Source organism: Anomaloglossus baeobatrachus, chromosome 6 (genome assembly GCF_048569485.1).
Source record: "Anomaloglossus baeobatrachus isolate aAnoBae1 chromosome 6, aAnoBae1.hap1, whole genome shotgun sequence".
Lineage (NCBI taxonomy): Eukaryota > Metazoa > Chordata > Amphibia > Anura > Aromobatidae > Anomaloglossus > Anomaloglossus baeobatrachus.
In genome coordinates this window covers 327,610,878-327,631,085 of record NC_134358.1, presented here as the reverse complement: position 1 = coordinate 327,631,085, position 20,208 = coordinate 327,610,878, and the positions used below count along the sequence as shown (strand labels likewise).

At 42.2% G+C, this 20,208-nt stretch overlaps 1 protein-coding gene across 1 annotated transcript in view; it reads right to left on the bottom strand.

Moving 5' to 3' along the window:
- Positions 1-407: 407 nt before the first annotated feature.
- Positions 408-20,208, bottom strand: part of RMP24 (ribonuclease MRP subunit p24) — a 53,781-nt gene continuing 33,980 nt past the window's right edge. The window contains exon 5 of the mRNA XM_075316535.1: positions 408-2,215. Within this exon, the coding sequence (XP_075172650.1) occupies positions 2,059-2,215 (157 nt within the window). The 3' untranslated portion in view covers positions 408-2,058. The remainder of the gene's footprint in view (positions 2,216-20,208) is intronic.

Below are 20,208 nucleotides of genomic sequence, written 5' to 3'. Positions count from 1 at the left end.
GGAGATGGTCTTATAACCTTTACCTTTAACATGCATGTCTATAATTTTCTTTCTAATCTCCTGAGACTACTCTTTCCTTCACGTCCTCTGGTCCATGTTGAGTGTGGTACACACCATGTCACCAAACAGCACAGTGAGTATCTGTATCCCTATATACAAGCCCACTGACTGATTACAAGATTGTAGACACCTGTGATGCTAATTAGTAGACATACCTTGATTTAACATGTCCCTTTTGTCACATTATTTTCAAGGGTACCATCATTTCTCTCCAGGCCTATTTCATGAGTTTTATTTTTTTAAAAAATTCTATGGAAGCATGGTTGAAAAGCAATGTCTAACTTTAATTTGTTCAAATTCATAGATTTTTTTTATTTATTACTTTTGTCAGATTAAAGTTATTTCTGTGACCATTGTGGATTTTTCTATCATTAAACAAGGGGTACCAACAATTATGACCACGTGTGTAGTAAAACTATATTTTTCTGTATTCATAACAGGTAATAAAATATCTGGCCTAATACAGCTCTGCTATCTAAAATAAAAAAAAATTAAATCAATAAAGTATACAATTTCAAAACTTACTTTTAGTTTTTGCTTTATTATGCCTCAGTAATACAGTTAGTACAATATTTAATGATACATTCAACATGTAAAAATTCATTCAACATGTAAAAATTTCATCTAAAATGAAAATTGCTATCAGTTGTACATTTATGTAAAACAATGGAGGAGATTTACAAGTCATGGGAAAAAAAAAAAAAAATTGGTCTTTCATAATTTGCACCATATTTATTACAGAGAATCTGTCACCTGTAACTGCTACTAACCTGCAGGTATGGGGTTAATCTGCAGGATAAAACTTCTTGAATCCTGCCCGGTGCCTGCACATTGAACCCAGCTGCCAGGGGGAAATTAACTTTAATCCTCCCTGCAGCATTCAGGTTTCAGCCACGAGGAGCACATTTTTATTTTAATAAAGAAAGATATTACTTTTTTTGAATTTAGACTACTTTTAGAATGTATTAATGTTTTTTGTTACATCTAGGGTCCTTCGCTCGTAAAAAAAAAACAAAAAAAAAAAACTAACCTGATAAAAATGCTATTTTAATCTAAGTAATAAAAAATGTGTTGTTACTATTTATTGATCAATTATGACAGTGTTAGATCCAGATCTGGAAGGAGGAAAAAGAAGAAGGGGTTGTGGCTTCACATACAACATTGTGCACCAAATTATTTAGTGACAATTATTAGCACAAAGTAAGCAAATAGGTACTGTAAACGTTCACTGAACAATCTAAACAGGAACCAGATTTACTAATCAGCATGAACTACTTTTATAAATCTGGCGGATTTTAAAACTGACTATTAAGTTTCAAATTGTCTCTGCAGAGAGAAAGGAGACAAACTCTATCGCCACCTATTGGAAGTAGCAATCCTAAAAGTCAAAAGTGGCCTTTTAACGAGCCTTTTCATATGACTTAGGATTTATGTCAGATCAGAAACTGAATTTGCAAACACTGTTTCTGGGTGATTGCCCCTCGTTCAATGCAAAGTATGAGGTCTGATCTGGCTTTATGAGAAGCTATAGTGGGGTCTAATGAGAAACTTTTCTCATTGCAGAGACTGACAAACCAATATGGCTGGCAGTGAGAAATCTGCAATGCTCCTCTGGGAAATATTCAAATTGTCTCTTCAGGGAGGAAGGAGACGACGCTAATGCCACCTATTGGAACTGTTCTTAAGTTTGCACTTTTTAAGACCAGTTGCACATGGCCACATACCATTCTCGCATCCCAATACCCGGCCTGACTGCCTGGTCGTCTGCACGCAGCCATCTACTTCATAGGCATTTATGAAGCAGTGAGCCCAGGTTGGTAGATCAGGAAGTCAGGCTGGGTCTTCAGATATGAGAATAGTCCATGTTTCACAGACGTGTGACACCAGCCTAAACGTTACATAGGATTAATACCTTCTACAGATAATCTATAAAATGTAGTTGTAGCAGTGTTCATATTTTTCAATACAAGGCCACAAGGATTGCGGTTAGTACATCCATCATGAAAGAGATGTAAGGAAATTCTGCAAATTTTGCTTTTTATTTTGTTCTTTCTCCTCTTGACTAAGCAGCATTTTTAACCTTGAAAAATGAAATTTGCCTTTCTTTGCGGACTTTGCTGTTGTGGCTGGTGAAGATGTGGCAGAGGCACATGACCTGCAAAAATAATGTACATGTCTGTTAAAGCACATATAAAATTACAAAACAAAACAAGCATTATATATATATATATATATATATATATATATATATAATCAAATTGGTTATTTACTTCTTTTCTTGTGCTGTGTTATCTCCACTGCAGCCACTAATCATGATTGTAAGGGGTACTTCTCACATAGCGAGATCACTGTTAAGTCACAGGTTTTGTGACGCACCAGTGACCTCATCAGCGATTTTGCTGTGTGACATTAAGCAGCGACCTGGCCCCTGCTGTGAAATCGCTGATTGTTACACACTGTTCTGGTTCATTTTTAGGTCGTTGGTCTCCCGCAGTCACACACCAATGCGTGCTGACCTGCGGGAGCCCAACGAGCACAGACTCTGTAAGCGGTGTACGCTGGTAACCAGGGTAAATATCGGGTAACTAAGCAAAGAGCTTTGCTTGGTTACCCGATATTTACCCTGGTTACCAAGCGCAGCATCGTTACACGAGTCGCTGGTGGCTGGTCGCTGGTGAGATCTGCCTGATTGAAGCTCACCAGTGACCATGTAGCGACGCACCAACGTTGGTGCGTCGCTACGTGTGACGGGACCCTCAGTCACACACCAGCCGCTGCCAGAAGAAATAAGACGGTAAGTGTGTGCGCGTGTGTATGTATGTATATGAATGATATATACACACACACAAACATTTTTTACGTTTTTCTTTTTCTCTTCAAGAAACAATAGGTAGCCTAATAAAAAAAAAAAACAAAACAAAACACAAGCAGCAGTAAATAAGCTTGCTTGCAAAAAGGCATTGGAGTCATGTTGTAATTCCAGTGGCCTTCATATCTGTTCCCCCATTGTAGAAATATCTTTATGGAAAGCTCTCTGCATGGGTTTGCTACCAATGTGCAACAAGATAGCTTTCAAACTAGTTTTGCTAGCGTTTATGAATATAATTTATTCAATCAGGAAAATGTATACTAACTATCATTAGACCATTTACATTAGAACAGAAACAGATATTGCTTTTCATTGCATAGTATGCAGCTAACTTGGTGTGTCAATGATGAAAGTGTGAAGTTGTGGTGACCATGGCTGTGGAGTCAGCATAAAATGGACCGACTCCGAAAATATACAATAAATTGTGTAAAGCAGTATAATGCTGTATGTGATGAATATTTTTTCATGAGAACTTGAAAAAGTTATGAAATGTCCTATAAATGTCTATTCACAATCAAAGAATCTAGGCTTTTAGTTGAGATGAATCTGTGCTGCACTTCAGCTACATAATAGAAGTAGTGTAGCGATGTTACCATTTTACTAGAGTAAATTGATCACAAACATAAGTCAAGTATGGTTGAAACCAGAAGTTTACATACACAATCTAAAAAGACACATTTTCATTTTTTCTCAATGTGTGACATGCAATCAGAATAAACCTTTCCCATTTTAGGTCAATTAGGATTACCAAGATTATTTATAATTTTCCAAATGCTAGAATAATGAGAGAGAGAGAGAGAGAATGCTTTAAGGCATTTTTATTGCGGTCTGCAAAGTCAAAAGTGTACATACACTAAGTACTATTCCTTTAAACAATATGGTACAGCCCATATGATGGTGTCATGTCTTTGGAAGCTTCTGATAGGTTTATTGTTAACATCTGAGGTAATTAGAGACAGACTTGTGGATATATTTTAATGCACACCTGAAACACGCTGCTTCTTTGTGTAGCATCATGGGAAAGTCAAAAGAAATCAAACAATATTTAAGGAAGAGATGCAATTAGCATGCAATTTCCAGATACCTGAAGGTGCCTCATTCATCTGTACAAACAATTATATACAAGTGCAAACAATATGGGAATGTCTAACCATCATAACGCTCAAGGAAGGAGACAGCTTCTGTGTACCAGTGATGAATGTGCTTTGGTCAGACAAGTGCCTATCAACCCAAGAACAAAAGCAAAAGACCTTGTTAAGATACTGGTGGAAGTTGGTAAGATTGTGTCACTATCAACAGGGAAATGAGTACTGCACCAACATGGACTGTAAGGCCACTCTGCCAGGAAGAAGCCATTACTCCAAAAGAAACTAATAAGCCAGGTTAATCCTGTGCTCTGGCAAAACTAAAATTTGAACTGTTTGGCCATAATGATCATCGTTACGTTTGGAGGAAAAAGGGAGAAGCTTTGAAGCCTAAGAACAGCATCACAACTGTAAAACACGGGGGTTGTAGCATCATATTGTGGGGTTTTTTGCTGCAGCAGGGATTGGTGCACTCCACAAACTAGATGGCATCATGAGGAAAGAAGATTATGTGGCAATACTGAAGCAACATCTGAAGACATCAGCCAGGAACTTAAAACGTGGGCGGAAATGGGTCTTCCAAAATAGACAATCACCCAAAGTATACTGCCAAACTGGCTTAAGGATAACAAAGTCAATGTTTTGGAGCGGCCATCACAAAACCTCGATTGCTGATGTATGTAAAGCACTCTGAAATTAACGCTATACAAATGAATAAATAGGATATATGATCTTAATCCTATTGAAAATTTATGGGTAAATCTGAAAAAGCCGGTGTGAGCAAGGAGACCTACAAACATGGCTCAGTTACACCAGTTGTGTCAGGAGGAATGGGCCCAAATTCCTACCAACTATTGTGAGAAGCTTGTGGAACGATATTCAAAACGTTTGACTTAAGTCATACAGTTTAAGGGCAATGGTACCAAATACTAATTAATGGATGGAAACTTTTGAATTTGCAGAAAGTAATAAAAGTACCTTAAAAAAATTCTCTCATTTTTCTGGCATTTGGGAAATATAAATAATTTTGGCTCGTAATTGACCTAAAACGACAAAGGTTTATTCTGATTTCATGTCAGATAGTGAGAAAAACATGCAGATGTCTTTATAGTGTATGCAAACTTCTGGTTTCAACTGTAAGAGGGAGTCGGAATCAGGGAAATTAAGGAGTTGGAGGTTTGGCTTACTGACTCCACAGCCCTGGTGGCGACTCATTGTAGCAATTCCATTTCCCAAGTCTAGAAGCTAGCAGATCTTACTTTTCTTTAGCTAATGACAGATCTTTTACCAGAAAATCTAAATCTGATGGGCTCAGCAAGTGCAGCTGACTGTCCAGTTGTTCTGGGATCAGGAAATATATCATCTTCTTAATTAGGATCAAAATTGTCAGTTTCAATTGCGGCTTCTGCTGCCTGAGAGGCAGGCACTGGATTCTCTACATTGTGGGGTACTGGTCTGCAGACTCACAGTCAGGATACACAATCTAAGACTTGTTTATTTTTGAATATCTAGCGCATTTAGTAGTGCAAAAATAATAGTACGAATGGCGATTTTGCTGCTCAAGCCAAACCACTGGCACTGAAATAGCCAATCATTTCATTTTTTTATTCAACCACTGCCTTAGCTCAGAGTAACACACTGTACAACAAACTTGAGGTGCCCAGCGTTTCTCTTGATCTCTAATTTAACAGTTAAAATAATACTGTAAGGAATACGCACTCGCTTTGTCAGGTTCTTGCGCTGATCAGAAATAGTGTATTTAACACACATGTAGCAGAAATTGTCTGTATTAAACACATTTGCATGTGTGGCGCCCCTGTGGTTAGGCACTACAGGGGAATACAGCACCTTAACAGCAAGGTGCAGTGCTCTTTGGTCACAGGTGAAAGAGAGAAGAAATGCAGAGTATTATATTAGATTGAGTAACATTGACTCAGCAGCCCCTACCTTCATATTCCTGGGACTGTTTATATAGTAGGTCCATAGGGGGGGGGGGGAGCCTAGCTGAGCGTGAGACGCGACATGGTTGCCAGGACGATTACTGACTGACTGTTAATTGACTGTCACCCAAAGAGTGACAAGCAGATACGAGAGTAAATTAATAACTGAAAGAAGGGCTAGAAATAACAAGGCCCGAAGTCCTGAGCGAGGGTACCCCGAAAGAAAAGAAAGACACAGGAAAAGGGGTAACCCAGATGGAAAGGGGACCCTTTAGGTCTGGCGAGAGCTGGCTGAAGAGTTCAGGTTGACACCGGTATAACAGAACCGAGGAGGTTTGTCAGGTTTATCCCCAAAACCATTGACCATTGACCTGGGATCTTAAATAAGAGGAGTCCTGGTACCCATCAAGAGTCTGACTACTAACCCCAAGCAGAGTTCACGACGCTGTTGCGGGATAGATAAAGAAACCGTGCAGCATCAGACCCCTGGGAAAACCAGTGACGAGACTAACGAGCAAGCGAGGTGCTGAGCTTGCGAGGTACTGAAGCAAAGTGTGCAGGATTTGAAGATAAGTGTGGCATAGTTTCAACACAATTACATAGTGGTGATAACTGTAATTGTTTAATTTCATTAGGGAATTGTTTGTCTGTTTGTGATACTGTTAAAAAAGCAAAAAAAAAGTTGGACTTGGGATTTAATCAGTAGCATTAGTCACACCTGTTTCTAGAAGCATCTGGCAGCTTCTGGAAGTCATGTAGAACTATATAAACCAGCCAGAGCAAGCGAGGTGCTGAGCGTGCAAGGTACTGAAGCAAAGTGTGCAGGATTTGAAGATAAGTGTGGCATAGTTTCAACACAATTACATATTTTGACACAAGAACATAGTTTGAATTTATCTTTATACGTTTCCCATTTTTTTTTTTCTCTTGTTTTTCTACTTTAACGTTTATCCCAATTTAATAGGTGCTCCATGGACATTGCTACCAGGTGTGTATCTTGTCAGATGTATGCATGCCTTGAGCAGCCATTCGAGGGTGAATATGTCTGCACTCGATGCAAGCATGTTGCGTGTTTGGAAGCCAAGGTAACTGATCTAAATAAGCAGCTTGCAGCACTCAGGGGCATTGCCAACCTGGAGAGGAGTTTAGAGCTCACTGAGCTTTCTCTGGCTGGGGCCAGTGATATGGAGGAGGGTGGAGGTGGAGAAGATCAGGACCCAGAGGTAGGTAGTTGGGTAACAGTTAGAAGAAGAGGTAGGGGAAAAAGTGTCAGGGAGCCTAGTCCTGACCTGGCACAACCTAGTAAATATGCCTGTTTGGCTGATATTAGGAATGAAGGGCCAGGACTAGGGTCACTACAGCAGGACGTTGCTCCTAGCAACCAGGAAAACAACTGCTGTAGGAAGGAGGGAAATAGGAGTGCAGCAAAGCCCAGACAGATGTTAGTGGTAGGGGACTCTATAATTAGGCGGACAGACAAGGTCATCTGTCGCCGAGACCGTGAATGCCGAACAGTGTGTTGTCTGCCGGGTGCGGCATATTGCGGATCGGATAGACAGATTGCTGGGTGGGGCTGGGGAAAACCCAGCGGTCATGGTGCACATTGGTACTAATGACAAAGTTAGAGGCAGGTGGAAGGTCCTTAAAAATGATTACAGGGAACTAGGAGAGAAGCTGAAGTCCAGGACCGCTAAGGTGGTGTTTTCAGAAATACTACCGGTGCCACGAGCGTCACTAGAAAGACAGCGGGAGCTTAGGGAGATAAATACGTGGCTTAGAAATTGGTTCAGGAAGGAAGGGTTTGGGTTCATGGAGAACTGGGCTGACTTCTCAGTCGGCTACAGGCTCTACGGTAGGGACAGGCTGCACCTCAATGGGGAAGGTGCAGCTGTGCTGGGGGAGAAAATAGTGAGACGGATGGAGGAGCTTTTAAACTAGGATCTGGGGGGAGGGAGGGTAGTGGAGCAAAAAAGGGGATAGATAGAGCAGATAGAGACAGTGAGATGGTAGGGGTCAATGAAGGATTAGGGGGGGATGAGACATGCAAGGAACATAGGGAGGCTAGGAGTAATAAAGGTGTTAATAGGATTAAATGTCTACTGGCAAATGCAAGAAGTCTTGCAAACAAAATGAATGAATTGGAGACCCTTATGTCAACCATTGATTATGATGTGGTGGGCATTACGGAAACCTGGCTGGATGAAAGCCATGACTGGGTGACAAACATACAGGGTTATAGTGCATTTAGGAGGGACAGGAAAGACAAAAGGTGGTAAGGTGTGTATATTTATCAAATCTAACCTAAAACCTGTGTTGAATGATGACATTGGGGGGGAACTGCAACAATGTAGAGTCAGTATGGGTAAATGTACATGGGGAGGGGAATAATGGAAAAATGCTAATTGGAGTTTGCTATAAGCCTCCTAACATACCTGAACAAATAGAGGGTGAAATGCTGGAACAAATTGAAAAGGCAGCTAATAATAATAATCGGGTTCTTATTATGGGGGATTTCAACTATCCAGACATACAGTGGGACATAGAATCTTCTGGTTGTGCTAAAAGCTGTAAATTCTGATCTACCATTCAAGACAATTACCTCTCTCAGATGGTAGATGAACCGACGAGGGGAGATAATTTGCTAGATTTGGTCCTGTCAAATAGACCGGATACAATTTCAGATCTACAGGTCCGGGAGCACTTGGGCACCAGCGATCATAATATGGTAAGCTTCAACGTAATATTCAATAAAACATTTCAAAAGGGGAAATGCTAAAACCTGGAATTTTAGGAAAGCTGATTTCAACAAATTAAGGGAAGAGCTTAAATGTGTAGATTGGGACAAAGTCATGGTAACTGGGGATACTGAACATAAATGGGGAAAGTTTAAGAATATACTGCTAGAGTCCTGTAAAAAACGTATACCCTCTGGTAATAAAATGTCCCGGAATAAAAAGAAACCACTATGGCTAAATAAGACTGTACAAAGTATAATAAAACAAAAACAAAGGGCGTTTAAAATTTGAAGGCTGAGAATACAGAAATAGCATTTCAGGAGTATAAAGATATCAATAGGCAATGCAAAAAAGAAATCAAACAAGCAAAATTAGCCACTGAAACAAAAATCGCCAATGACATTAAAATAAATCCCAAAATCTTTTATAAATACATTAATGCCAAAAGGAAAACAAAGGATAATATTATCCCCTTAAAATATAATAACAAGTTAGTTATAGAGGACAAACAAAAGACTGAGATATTAAATAGGCATTTCTTTTCTGTGTTCACCAAGGAACTGACTGTACGAGGCATCATTCAACAAGTGAAAAAATCAAAAGTTCACCACCCGATATAATTAATTAAACACAAGAAGAAGTACGCCTACGTCTAAGTAAATTAAACATTGACAAATCCCCAGGGCCAGATGGCATTCATCCACAAATATTGAGGGAATTGAGCTCCGTAATTGACAGACCGCTGTATCTTATCTTTTTAGACTCGCTTGTAACAGGGTTGGTGCCTCAGGATTGGAGGATTGCTGATGTGGTACCAATATTTAAGAAAGGTAAGAGGGTAGATCCAGGCAACTACTGTCCAGTAAGCCTGACATCAGTAGTATGCAAAGTTTTTGAGGGCATTTTAAGGGATGACATGCAAAAATATGTTGCAGAAAATATAATAACTGACAGATAGCATGAATTCATGAAAGATAAATCGTGTCTAACCAACCTGTTGGGGTTCTATGAGGGGGTAAGTGCAAACCTGGATATTGGTAATGCAGCTGATGTGATTTATTTGGACTTTGCAAAGGCATTTGATACTGTACCACATAATAGGCTTATACTAAAACTCCAGAAGCAAGGACTAGGGGAAACTATATGCAACTGAGTAAGGAATTGGCTAAAAGATAGGAAACAAAGAGTAGTCATAAATGGAACATTCTCTAAATGGGCCGTAGTCAGCAGTGGGGTGCCGCAGGGATCTGTGCTAGGACCAATTCTTTTTAATCTCTTTATTAATGACCTTGTGGATGGGATTGATAGTAAAGTGTCAGTCTTTGCTGATGACACCAAACTATGTAGGATATTAAAAACGGACCTTGATAGTATAATATTACAAAAAGATCTGGATAAGATGTAAGAATGGGCAGATACTTGGCAAATGAGATTTAATGTTGATAAATGTAAAGTAATGCACCTAGTACGGAGTAATCCTATAACTGCGTATACATTAAATGGAAGTAAACTTGGGACTACAGAACAGGAGAAGGACTTGGGTATTCTCATTACAAATAAGCTGAGCAGCAGCACTCAATGTCAAGCAGCAGCTGCAAAAGCAAACAAGATTCTAGGGTGTATAAAAAGAGAGATTAGATCCAGTGATCCCAACGTATTGTTACCCCTTTATAAATCACTTGTAAGGCCACATCTGGAATATGGGATTCAGTTTTGGGCTCCACATTTTAAAAAGGACATTCAGAAGTTAGAGTCAGTTCAAAGGCAGGCAACTAGACTACTACAAGGAATGGAAGGCCTCCCATATGATGAGAGCTTGGAAAAGTTAGATATGTTTAGCTTAGAAAAAAAGACGTCTCAGAGGAGATCTCATTTATATGTATAAATACATGTGTGCTCAATATAAAGGACTGGCGCATGACTTAATTCTTCCAAAGACAGTACTAAGAACCAGGGGGCATTCACTGCGAGTGGAAGAAAAGCGATTCCGACAGCTAAATAGGAAAGGGTTCTTTACAGTTAGAGCAGTCAGACTGTGGAATACACTACCACAAGAGGTAGTAATGGCAGATACTATAACAGCTTTCAAAAAAAGGGCTGGATGATTTCCTCAGTACACACAACATTGTTGGTTATAAATGACTTTGTGACCAAATGTAGAACTGGTGGAGGAAGGTTGAACTAGATGGACCTAGGTCTTTTTTCAACCTTAGTAACTATGTAACGAGTGGGTTAAAGAGGGAATCAGAGCCCTCAGAGCAGAGACCGAGAAAGAGACAAAGAAAGGTTACCTCAGAGAAAAAACTGTCATTAAATCTCCTCCAAAATTTGTGACCATTGGCCTTCTGGTAACCGAACTGTTTCTGTGTACTGTGCAAAACAAACCAGATGTTAGTAAAAAGGACTTGTTTAAGCTGATGTGGACTCGGTGTGTCATCTCGCCGCCATTCGACAGGACCCTGCGACGTCAGAGAAGAAGGCAGCCATCACCGCTCAGTCGCTTCTCTCCTGGTCAGCGACCCGCCACCCTGAGGTAAAATAGCTCCCCCTGTGGGGAGCTGAGAGATCTTAAGTTGCCGTCACCATCGCCTCAGAGGCCAGCCGCGGGCAGCACTGGTATATCCGCTTACCAGACACCACAGGTGGCATCACGTATATACCTAAAATCATCCCTGTACCCCATTCCACAGCCGCAGAGTGAGCGCCCAGGGCACGAAGCCAGGACTGACCACCTGTGATAACCCCATCGAGAGTAAAGTATCCGTAGTCCCGGCACCAGAGTACCTACTACCAAAAACCCTGATGGTCGACTCAATTGGCGTCACGAACAGGATCGTACTTAAAAACCAACAATGTGTGCCTAAAAAGACTTTATTGGCTATGTAAAGTGCGCACAGAACCGCCATAGTCATTGTAATTAAACGGCGTTGCTCATTGGTTTGAAATAGGCAGGTCTGTCTATTCAAAAGCCTAGTGTGTGCTGAACTTTGACTGTATCTAAAGGCTTTGCAACTAACCGCAATTAACAAAGGGGGCACCGCCATGAGTAATGACAACGATTCCAGGGTCCCTGCAGAAGGAGGAGACGCGCCAGTAGCCTCAATAATGGCAATAACCATATGTGCACAGGAGCAAAATGGTTGCCAATCTATGAAGGGAAACCAGGCACTCTGGCAGCTTTTAAGAGGAAAATATGTGCGGTGCTGGATGTGTATGCTATGACCGGGAAACAGCGAGCCGCTATGGTGCTGGAACAATTAATCGGTGCAGCAGAGCTGGAGGTGGAGTCATGGAAAGATACTGACAGAGACTCCGTAGAAAATGTATTTGCCAAGTTAAAAGCCGCTTTTGAGAAACGCACCCGGGCTGAGTTGAGGATGATATTCTACCAATGTGAACAAGGGCCAAAGGAAACCATCAGAGATTATGCCTTACGTTTACAGGTAGCACTCCGGTCCTTAAAGCAAGTGGATCCAGCAAGTGCGGACAACGAGGATAAAATGCTTGCCGAACAGTTCATAGCTGGCTTGAGGTCAGAAGTCAGTCGTCAGCAGGTGCATATGTGGGTCTTAGATCACCCTGATGTTGACTTTGATGCTATAAAAGATAGAGCAATAACAGTATTACAGTACAAGTTGTCGGCCAAGTCAGTGGACCCATCCTGGCAGGTTGATACTTCTCCCGCCGGCATAACAAATGCTTCCAAAGATTTGGTAAAGGTTGTAAAGGTGGCTGAGACATCAAGCAGAGAGGATGATTTGCGCAACCAAATACAGCAGCTGACTAAAAAGATGGACTTTGTGTTAACACTCTTGCAGAACCAGCCAGGGTCACAACTACCCAGTAAAATACAGTTAGCTGATTCTCCTAAGGATGTTTCATGGATGAAAAAAAGGCACATGTCGCCCGTGGAGGGGACCAACAAGTCGCCCGTGGAGGGGACCAACAAGTCGCCCGTGGAGGGGACCAACAAGTCGCCCGTGGAGGGGACCAACAAGTCGCCCGTTCAGAGGACCAACGCACCATTCCAATGCAGAGCCATGGACCACACGGATTCTTCAGGACAACCCCTCTGCCTTCGTTGTAACAAGCCAGGCCATTTTGCAAGAGGATGTCTTTTAAACCGGCGATTCCTGGGGCCCAGGGCCGAGCCTCAGGAATAAGACAGTCGGCCCCAAAATACTGGCGTAGTCGGTACGTGGGAGGCCGCCCGTACCTTAATATTACACTAGAAGGAATCCCCATGTCAGTTCTTTTGGACACTGGGTCACAAGTAACCACCATCCCACATATATTGTACAAACACTATTGGTCAGATGACGATCTTAGACCCCCAGATTCTGGTTTGGTTATACCAGCAGCCAATGGACTACCAGTAAACCAGGTTGGGTTTAGGGAAGTCACATTAAAACTGGGGAGAGTAGAGTTAAAAGACCAAGGATTATGTGTGGTAGAAGATGTCCCTAACAACAAATGCCCCTCCATGGTACTTGGAACAAATGTAATTGAAAACTGCCTTGGGGAAGTATTGTTTTTGCTCCGACAGATTGCTGTGACTGCTAATCATGGACAGAGGAGAGTGCTACATCGTGAGATTCGAGTCCTGACACACAGACAACAGGTAAATCTGTCTGGAGGGGAAATTGGCAGTGTACGGGTTACAGACCAATTTCCTATTATGTTACCACCTAAAAGTGAAATGATGATCTGGTGTCGAGCAGCTATTGGTCTTAGAGGAAAGGAATACCAGGCAGTTGTAGAACCAGTATACTCAGAGCACAGACCTACGCTGCTGACAGCCAGAGGGGTGGTGGATGTACGCAAAGGAAGAGTACCAATTCGTATTAAACTGTGGGGAAGAGGAAGTAAAATTACCCAGGTACGCTACAGTAGCAAAAGCTGTACACTGTCTGTGACAGCCATATACAGGCGATAAAGCCTTTGCCCCCGTCAAATCAAGCGGAGGACAACTCCAAGGGACAGCTGGAGGAATGGTGTCAGCAGTTGCATGTAGGGACCGATACCACCCCTTCCTATCAAAAACATGGAATCTATCGGGTAGCACGAGAATTTGAACAGGTGTTTAGTAAGCATCCGTTAGACTTTGGGAAGGTCGAAGGGGTACGTCATCACATATCCACAGGGAATCATCCCCCAATTAGACTGAGACATAGACCTGTGCCACCAAAACACTACCAGTGTGCAAAAGAGATGCTGCGGGACATGAGAGAGGCAGGGGTTATAAGAGGTAGTTGTAGCCCATGGGCAGCACCCTTAGTCCTAGTTAGAAAAAAAAAAGATGGCACTATGAGGATGTGTGTGGATTACAGGGAAATAAATAAGATCACTCACAAAGATGCTTACCCGTTACCCCATATAGAGGAGTCTCTTGCTGCATTGAGGACTGCTAATTATTTTTCTACATTAGATCTCACTAGTGGATATTGGCAGGTCTCCGTGGCAGAAGAAGACTGAGAGAAGACGGCATTTACAACACCAATGTGTATGTGAATTTAACCCCTTCAGCCCCCGGGCACTTTCCGTTTTTGCGTTTTTGTTTTTTGCTCCCCTTCTTCCGAGAGGCGTAACTTTTTTATTTTTCCATCAATCTTGCCATATGAGGGCTTGTTTTTTGCGGGACGAGTTGTACTTTTAAATGAAACCATACGTTTTACCATATAGTGTACTGGAAAACGGCAAAAAAATTCCAAGTGCGGAAAACTTGCAAAAAAAAGTGTGATCGTACAATAGTTTTTGGGATATTTTATTCACTGTGTTCACTATATGGTAAAACTGAGGTATCTATGTGATGCCTCAGGTCGGTGCGAGTTTGTAGACACCAAACATGTATAGGTTTACTTGTATCTAAAGGGTTAAAAAAAATTCACAAACTTGTCCAAAAAACGTGGCGCACGTTTTGCGCCATTTTCCAAAACCCGTAGCGTTCTCATTTTTCAGGATCTGAGGCTCAGTGATGGCTTATTTTTTGCGTCTCGACCTGACGTTTTTAACGGTACTATTTTTGCGCAGATGCTACATTTTGATCGCCTGTTATTGCATTTTGCGCAAAATTTGCGGCGACCAAAAAACGTAATTTTGGCGTTTGGAATTTTTTTGCCGCTACGCCGTTTACTGATCAGTTTCATTGATTTTATATTTTGATAAATCGGGCATTTCTGAACTTGGCGATACCAAATATGAGTGTATTTTTTATTTTTTTAACCCTTTAATTTTCAATGGGGTGAAAGGGGGGTGATTTGAACTTTATTTTTTTGTAATTTTTTAAAACTTTTTTACTTTTTTTTTTATTTTACTAGTCCCCCTTGGGGGCTATTGCGATCACCAATCCGATCGCTCTGCACTATCTGCAGATCTCAGCTACAGAGCTGAGAACTGCAGATTTGCTGCTTCACTTTCAATGCCGGCTGTATTCCGGCATTGAGAGGAAGTGAGTCATGTTAGCTACAGGCGTCATCACATGACCATGTGCTACCATGGCAACCGCCGAAAGTCACGTGATCATGTCACGTGACTTCCGGTGGGGGCGGGGTAAGTGACTGTCATGGCGGCGCCCCTATACATATCGCTACCAAGATTTTGGCAGCGAAATGTAAGGGGTTAATGGCCGCGGGTGGAAGCGATTCCACCCGCGGCTAGCAGGCACACATGTCAGCTGTTGATAACAGCTGATATGTGCGCGGATCGCCGCCGCCTGCCGGCGGCAGGGGGCGGGGCTTACCGGCACACGATCCATGACGTACCCAGTACGTCATGGGTCGTTAAGGGGTTAATAGGATGCCGTTCGGATTATATAATGCACCAGGAACATTTCAAAGGCTCATGGAATGTTGCCTGGGACACAAGAACTTTGAGACCGTACTCTTGTACCTAGACGATGTAATTGTATACTCCAAGACCTATGAAGATCCCCTGGAACACTTGGCTGAGGCATTTGCATCTCTAGCAAAATATGGAATGAAGCTTAAACCATCAAAATGTCACCCGCTGAAACCAAAAGTCCAATATCTTGGACATGTAGTTAGCGCAGATGGAATAGCACCAGATCCAGAGAAGATAACAGCTATCCAAGATTGGCAGAGACCAACCACCGTCAGAGAAGTACGCCAGTTCCTGGGTTTGGTAGGATATTACCGGAGATTTATAAGCGGCTATACGAAAATGGCAGCACCTTTACAAGACCTACTGGTAGGCCAAACTAAACGAAGAAGGTCAGAACCATCATTGGTATGGAGTAAAGAGCAAGAAGATTCCTTCCAACAGATGAAGACTGCCCTGACTGGTGAGGAAATATTGGCATATCCTGATTACAACCTACCATTTGTCCTGTATACCGACGCAAGTAATGTAGGCCTAGGAGCAGTATTATCTCAGGTACAAGATGGAAAAGAAAGGGTAATTTCTTATGCCAGCAGGAAACTTCGACCCACCGAAAGAAACTCTGAAAATTATAGTTCTTTTAAGTTGGAGTTTCTGGCCTTGGTCTGGACCATAACGGAAAGGTTTAAACATTATCTGGCTGCTTCAAAATTCGTCGCCTATACGGATAACAATCCATTGACGCATCTGGACACCGCAAAACTCGGTGCACTGGAGCAACGCTGGATGGCCAGATTGTCAAATTTTGATTTTATCATCAAGTACCGGAGAGGCCGTAAAAATGCCAATGCTGATGCCCTGTCTAGGAATCCTCAGGCATATGTACCAGGATCAGAAGTAGAGGAGGATGACTTGGAGGAAGTAGAACTCCCAGCTTTCCATAAGAACAGAAAATGGGAAGTGACAGAGGCTATCAAAACCAGCAGAATATAGCATTGAACCCGTTGCCTCACTATAATTGGAAAGAAACCCTAGATAGTCATCTGGCAGTGAGCCTAGTGAAAAAGCTAGTAACCGAACCAAGCTGCAAACATGACAAAGATTCCCCGCTAGAGGCCAAGCAATTGTGGAAAGAAAGAAGCAGGTTATTTATCCATCAAGATAAACTGTGCAGAAGATATATTAATCCTAGTACACATGAGATGGTTTGGCAAATTGTGGTTCCAAACAGAGACACCCAAATGGTTTTTAGATATGTATAATAATCAATCAGGACATTTTGGATGGAAGTTGGAGATCCTGTTACGTGATTTTACTGGATTGGCATGAAATCTACTATAGACAAAAGGTGTAGAGATTGTGGACCATGCTCATTAAGAAGAAAAGACCGTAACAGTCAGAAGGCACCACTACAGGCCATCATTACCAAACAGCCATTAGAGCTGGTAGTCCTTGATCATGTCAAGCTCATACCCAGCAGATCCGGTTATACTTATGCTCTTACCATGGTGGACCACTATTCCAGGTTCCTAGTAGTAGCTCCAGTGAAGGACTTAACGGCTCGAACAGCGGCAAAAACATTCCAAGCCTATTTCTGCAGAACACATGGATATCCAGAATGGGTATTAACAGATCAAAGCCCGACCTTTGAGTCTGAACTATTTCAAGAATTCTGTAAATTATACGGATGCAAGAAAATTCGTACTACGCCTTATCATCCTCAGACTAATGGAATGTGTGAGAAAATGAATCACATTGTGATAGAGCTGCTAAAAACCCTGCCCTTGGAGGAGCAGAACAGATGGCCAGAGAAGTTACCAGATCTAGTTGACATGTATAACAACATTCCAGTAAGCTCAACAAATTGCACTCCTGCATACCTTATGAGAGCAAGACCAGGAAAATTGCTGGTGGATTTGGAGATGTATATAATAGTTCCTGAAGAAAATACCTCAGATGCAGATTGGGAAGTAAAAAAGTTGCAATATCAGAAAATACAGGAATGTGTCGAGAGAAGCCTGGAAAAAAAAATCAAAGGAAAAACAAGAAGCAAACTTTAACAAAAGTGCTCAAGGAACACCCTTACTACCAGGTGAATTAGTCTTAAAGAGAAAAAGATGACTGCATAAAATAGATGATCAATGGGAGGCAGAACCCTACACTGTACAACCATCAAACTTCAACAACCAGAAAACCTGTTTGATTAGCAAAGACAAAGGTGAAATAACAGAAATGGTGTCCAGGAATCATTTAAAGAAATACCCTCAACAGTTGCCACCAGTAGAGAGAATTCCTATTCAGAGAAAAGAAGAGAAAGAAAGAATAGTCAAGACAATTTTAGGAAAACTTCCTGCAAATTGGCCACAAGTAGATGGCGTATACTTGATACCGATGGGGACTTTTCCACAACTCAGTGAAACGCCCAGAGCAGAAGAACCACCCGTTGTAATGGAATCAGATTTCTGCGGTCGGTGTACCTGCCATTTCCACTAGGAGAGTACGTAGACCCTCAAGTATACCAATTTTACGCAGGTCAACACGTATTAACTTTAGCTGTCCACCGCTTAGATACAGAGAATAAAATGTAGAAAGTGGAATATGTAAATAGTTGAATAGGTAGATAGTATTAATATATAAAAGGGGTAAAGGAAGTTTGCATAATGCTGTATAGGGGCCAGGAAGGTGACTCCAGGGCCAAGAGGCCTACAGTGATTATGACTGATATGGAACCTTACCACACTTAGAACTCTTAAACTACCACAGGACTGGGTGTGGCAAAAGTTTCTTTAACATCTTACGGCCAATGGACTAATGCTGTATGAGCTGGTGACCTATCTTATTCAATTTTTGTAGTTTTTATTTTTAAGACTCTGTAAAAAAAAAAAAAAAAAAAAAAAGTAGAGTAAATATTACCAACATGATATGGGTAAATTATAAGAAAATGTTTAGCTTAACCCAAACCTTGTTGCCACACTCGGGGACAAGTGTGATTAACTAAGGGGGGTATGTGGCGCCCCTGTGGTTAGGCACTACAGGGAAATACAGCACCTTAACAGCAAGGTGCAGTGCTCTTTGGTCACAGGTGAAAGAGAGAAGAAATGCAGAGTATTATATTAGATTGAGTAACATTGACTCAGCAGCCCCTACCTTCATATTCCTGGGACTGTTTATATAGTAGGTCCATAGGGGGGTGGAGCCTAGCTGAGCGTGAGACACGACGTGGTTGCCAGAACGACTGGGTGACAGTCAGTTAACAGACAGTAAAAAGAGTGACAAGCAGAGATGAGAGTAAATTGATAACTGAAAGAAGGGCTAGAAATAACATAGGCCCGACGTCCTGAGCGAGAGTACCCCGAAATAAAAGAGACACAGGAAAAGGGGTAACCCAGGAGGAAAGGGGACGCTTTAGGTCTGGCGAGAGCCGGCTGAAGAGTTCAGGTCGACACCGGTATAACAGAACCGAGGAGGTTTGTCAGTTTTATCCCCAAACCATTGACCATTAACCTGGGATCTTAAATAAGAGGAGTCCCGGTACCCATCAAGAGTCTGACTACTAACCCCAAGCAGCGTTCACGACGCTGTTGCGGGATAGATAAAGAAACCGTGCAGCATCAGACCCCTGGGAAAACCAGTCACGAGACCAACGAGTGGGTTAAAGAGGGAGTCACAGAGCCCTCAGAGCAGAGACCGAGAAAGAGACAAAGAAAGGTTACCTCAGAGAAAAAACGGTCATTAAATCTCCTCCAAAATTTGTGACCATTGGCCTTCTGGTAACCGAACTGTTTCTGTGTACTGTGCAAAACAAACCAGATGTTAGTAAAAAGGACTTGTTTAAGCTGATGTGGACTCGGTGTGTCATCTCGCCGCCATTCGACAGGACCCTGCGACGTCAGAGAAGAAGGCAGCCATCACCGCTTGGTTGCTTCCCTCCTGGTCAGCGACCCGCCGCCCTGAGGTAAAATAGCTCCACCTGTTGGGAGCTGAGAGATCTTAAGCTGCCGTCACCATCGCCTCAGAGGCCGGCCGCGGGCAGCGCTGGTATATCCGCTTACCAGACACCACAGGTGGCGTCACGTATATCCCCAAAATCATCCCCGTACACCATTCCCCAGCCGCAGAGTGAGCTCCCAGGGCACGAAGCCGGGACCGACCACCTGTGATAACCCCATCGAGAGTAAAGTAGCCGTAGTTCCAGCGTCAGAGTACCCCTACCGAAAACCCCGATGGCCGACTCACACGTATCCATCTTAGGTTTAAAAACAGATAGCATTATAAAGCCCCATGTGCACGCTGTGTTTCTTAATGCGTTTTCTGATGCAGTTTGGTCACAAATCCTTATGGCAGCAAAGCCAATGAGAATTCTGAAGTGCTGTGCGCATATTACTTATTTTTCCCTTGCAGAACAGGTGCAGAAAGTAATTATAGCATTTCAATTCTTGGTGTGTTTTTCCATGTGTTTTTTAGCTCTTACACCCATTGACTTCATTGTGAAACCCACATGGCAAAAAAAAAACGAGCAAAAACGCACCAAAACGCGGTAAATATGCACTGCGTTTTTTGGTGCATTCTTTTTGCCAGAAGACTGCCTTTAATACTTACTGCTGACATCAGCTGATAGACCTGTCAGAGCATCCGAACAGGACCAGGTATGTTTGGTGGAATATTCCAATAAGCAATGCATT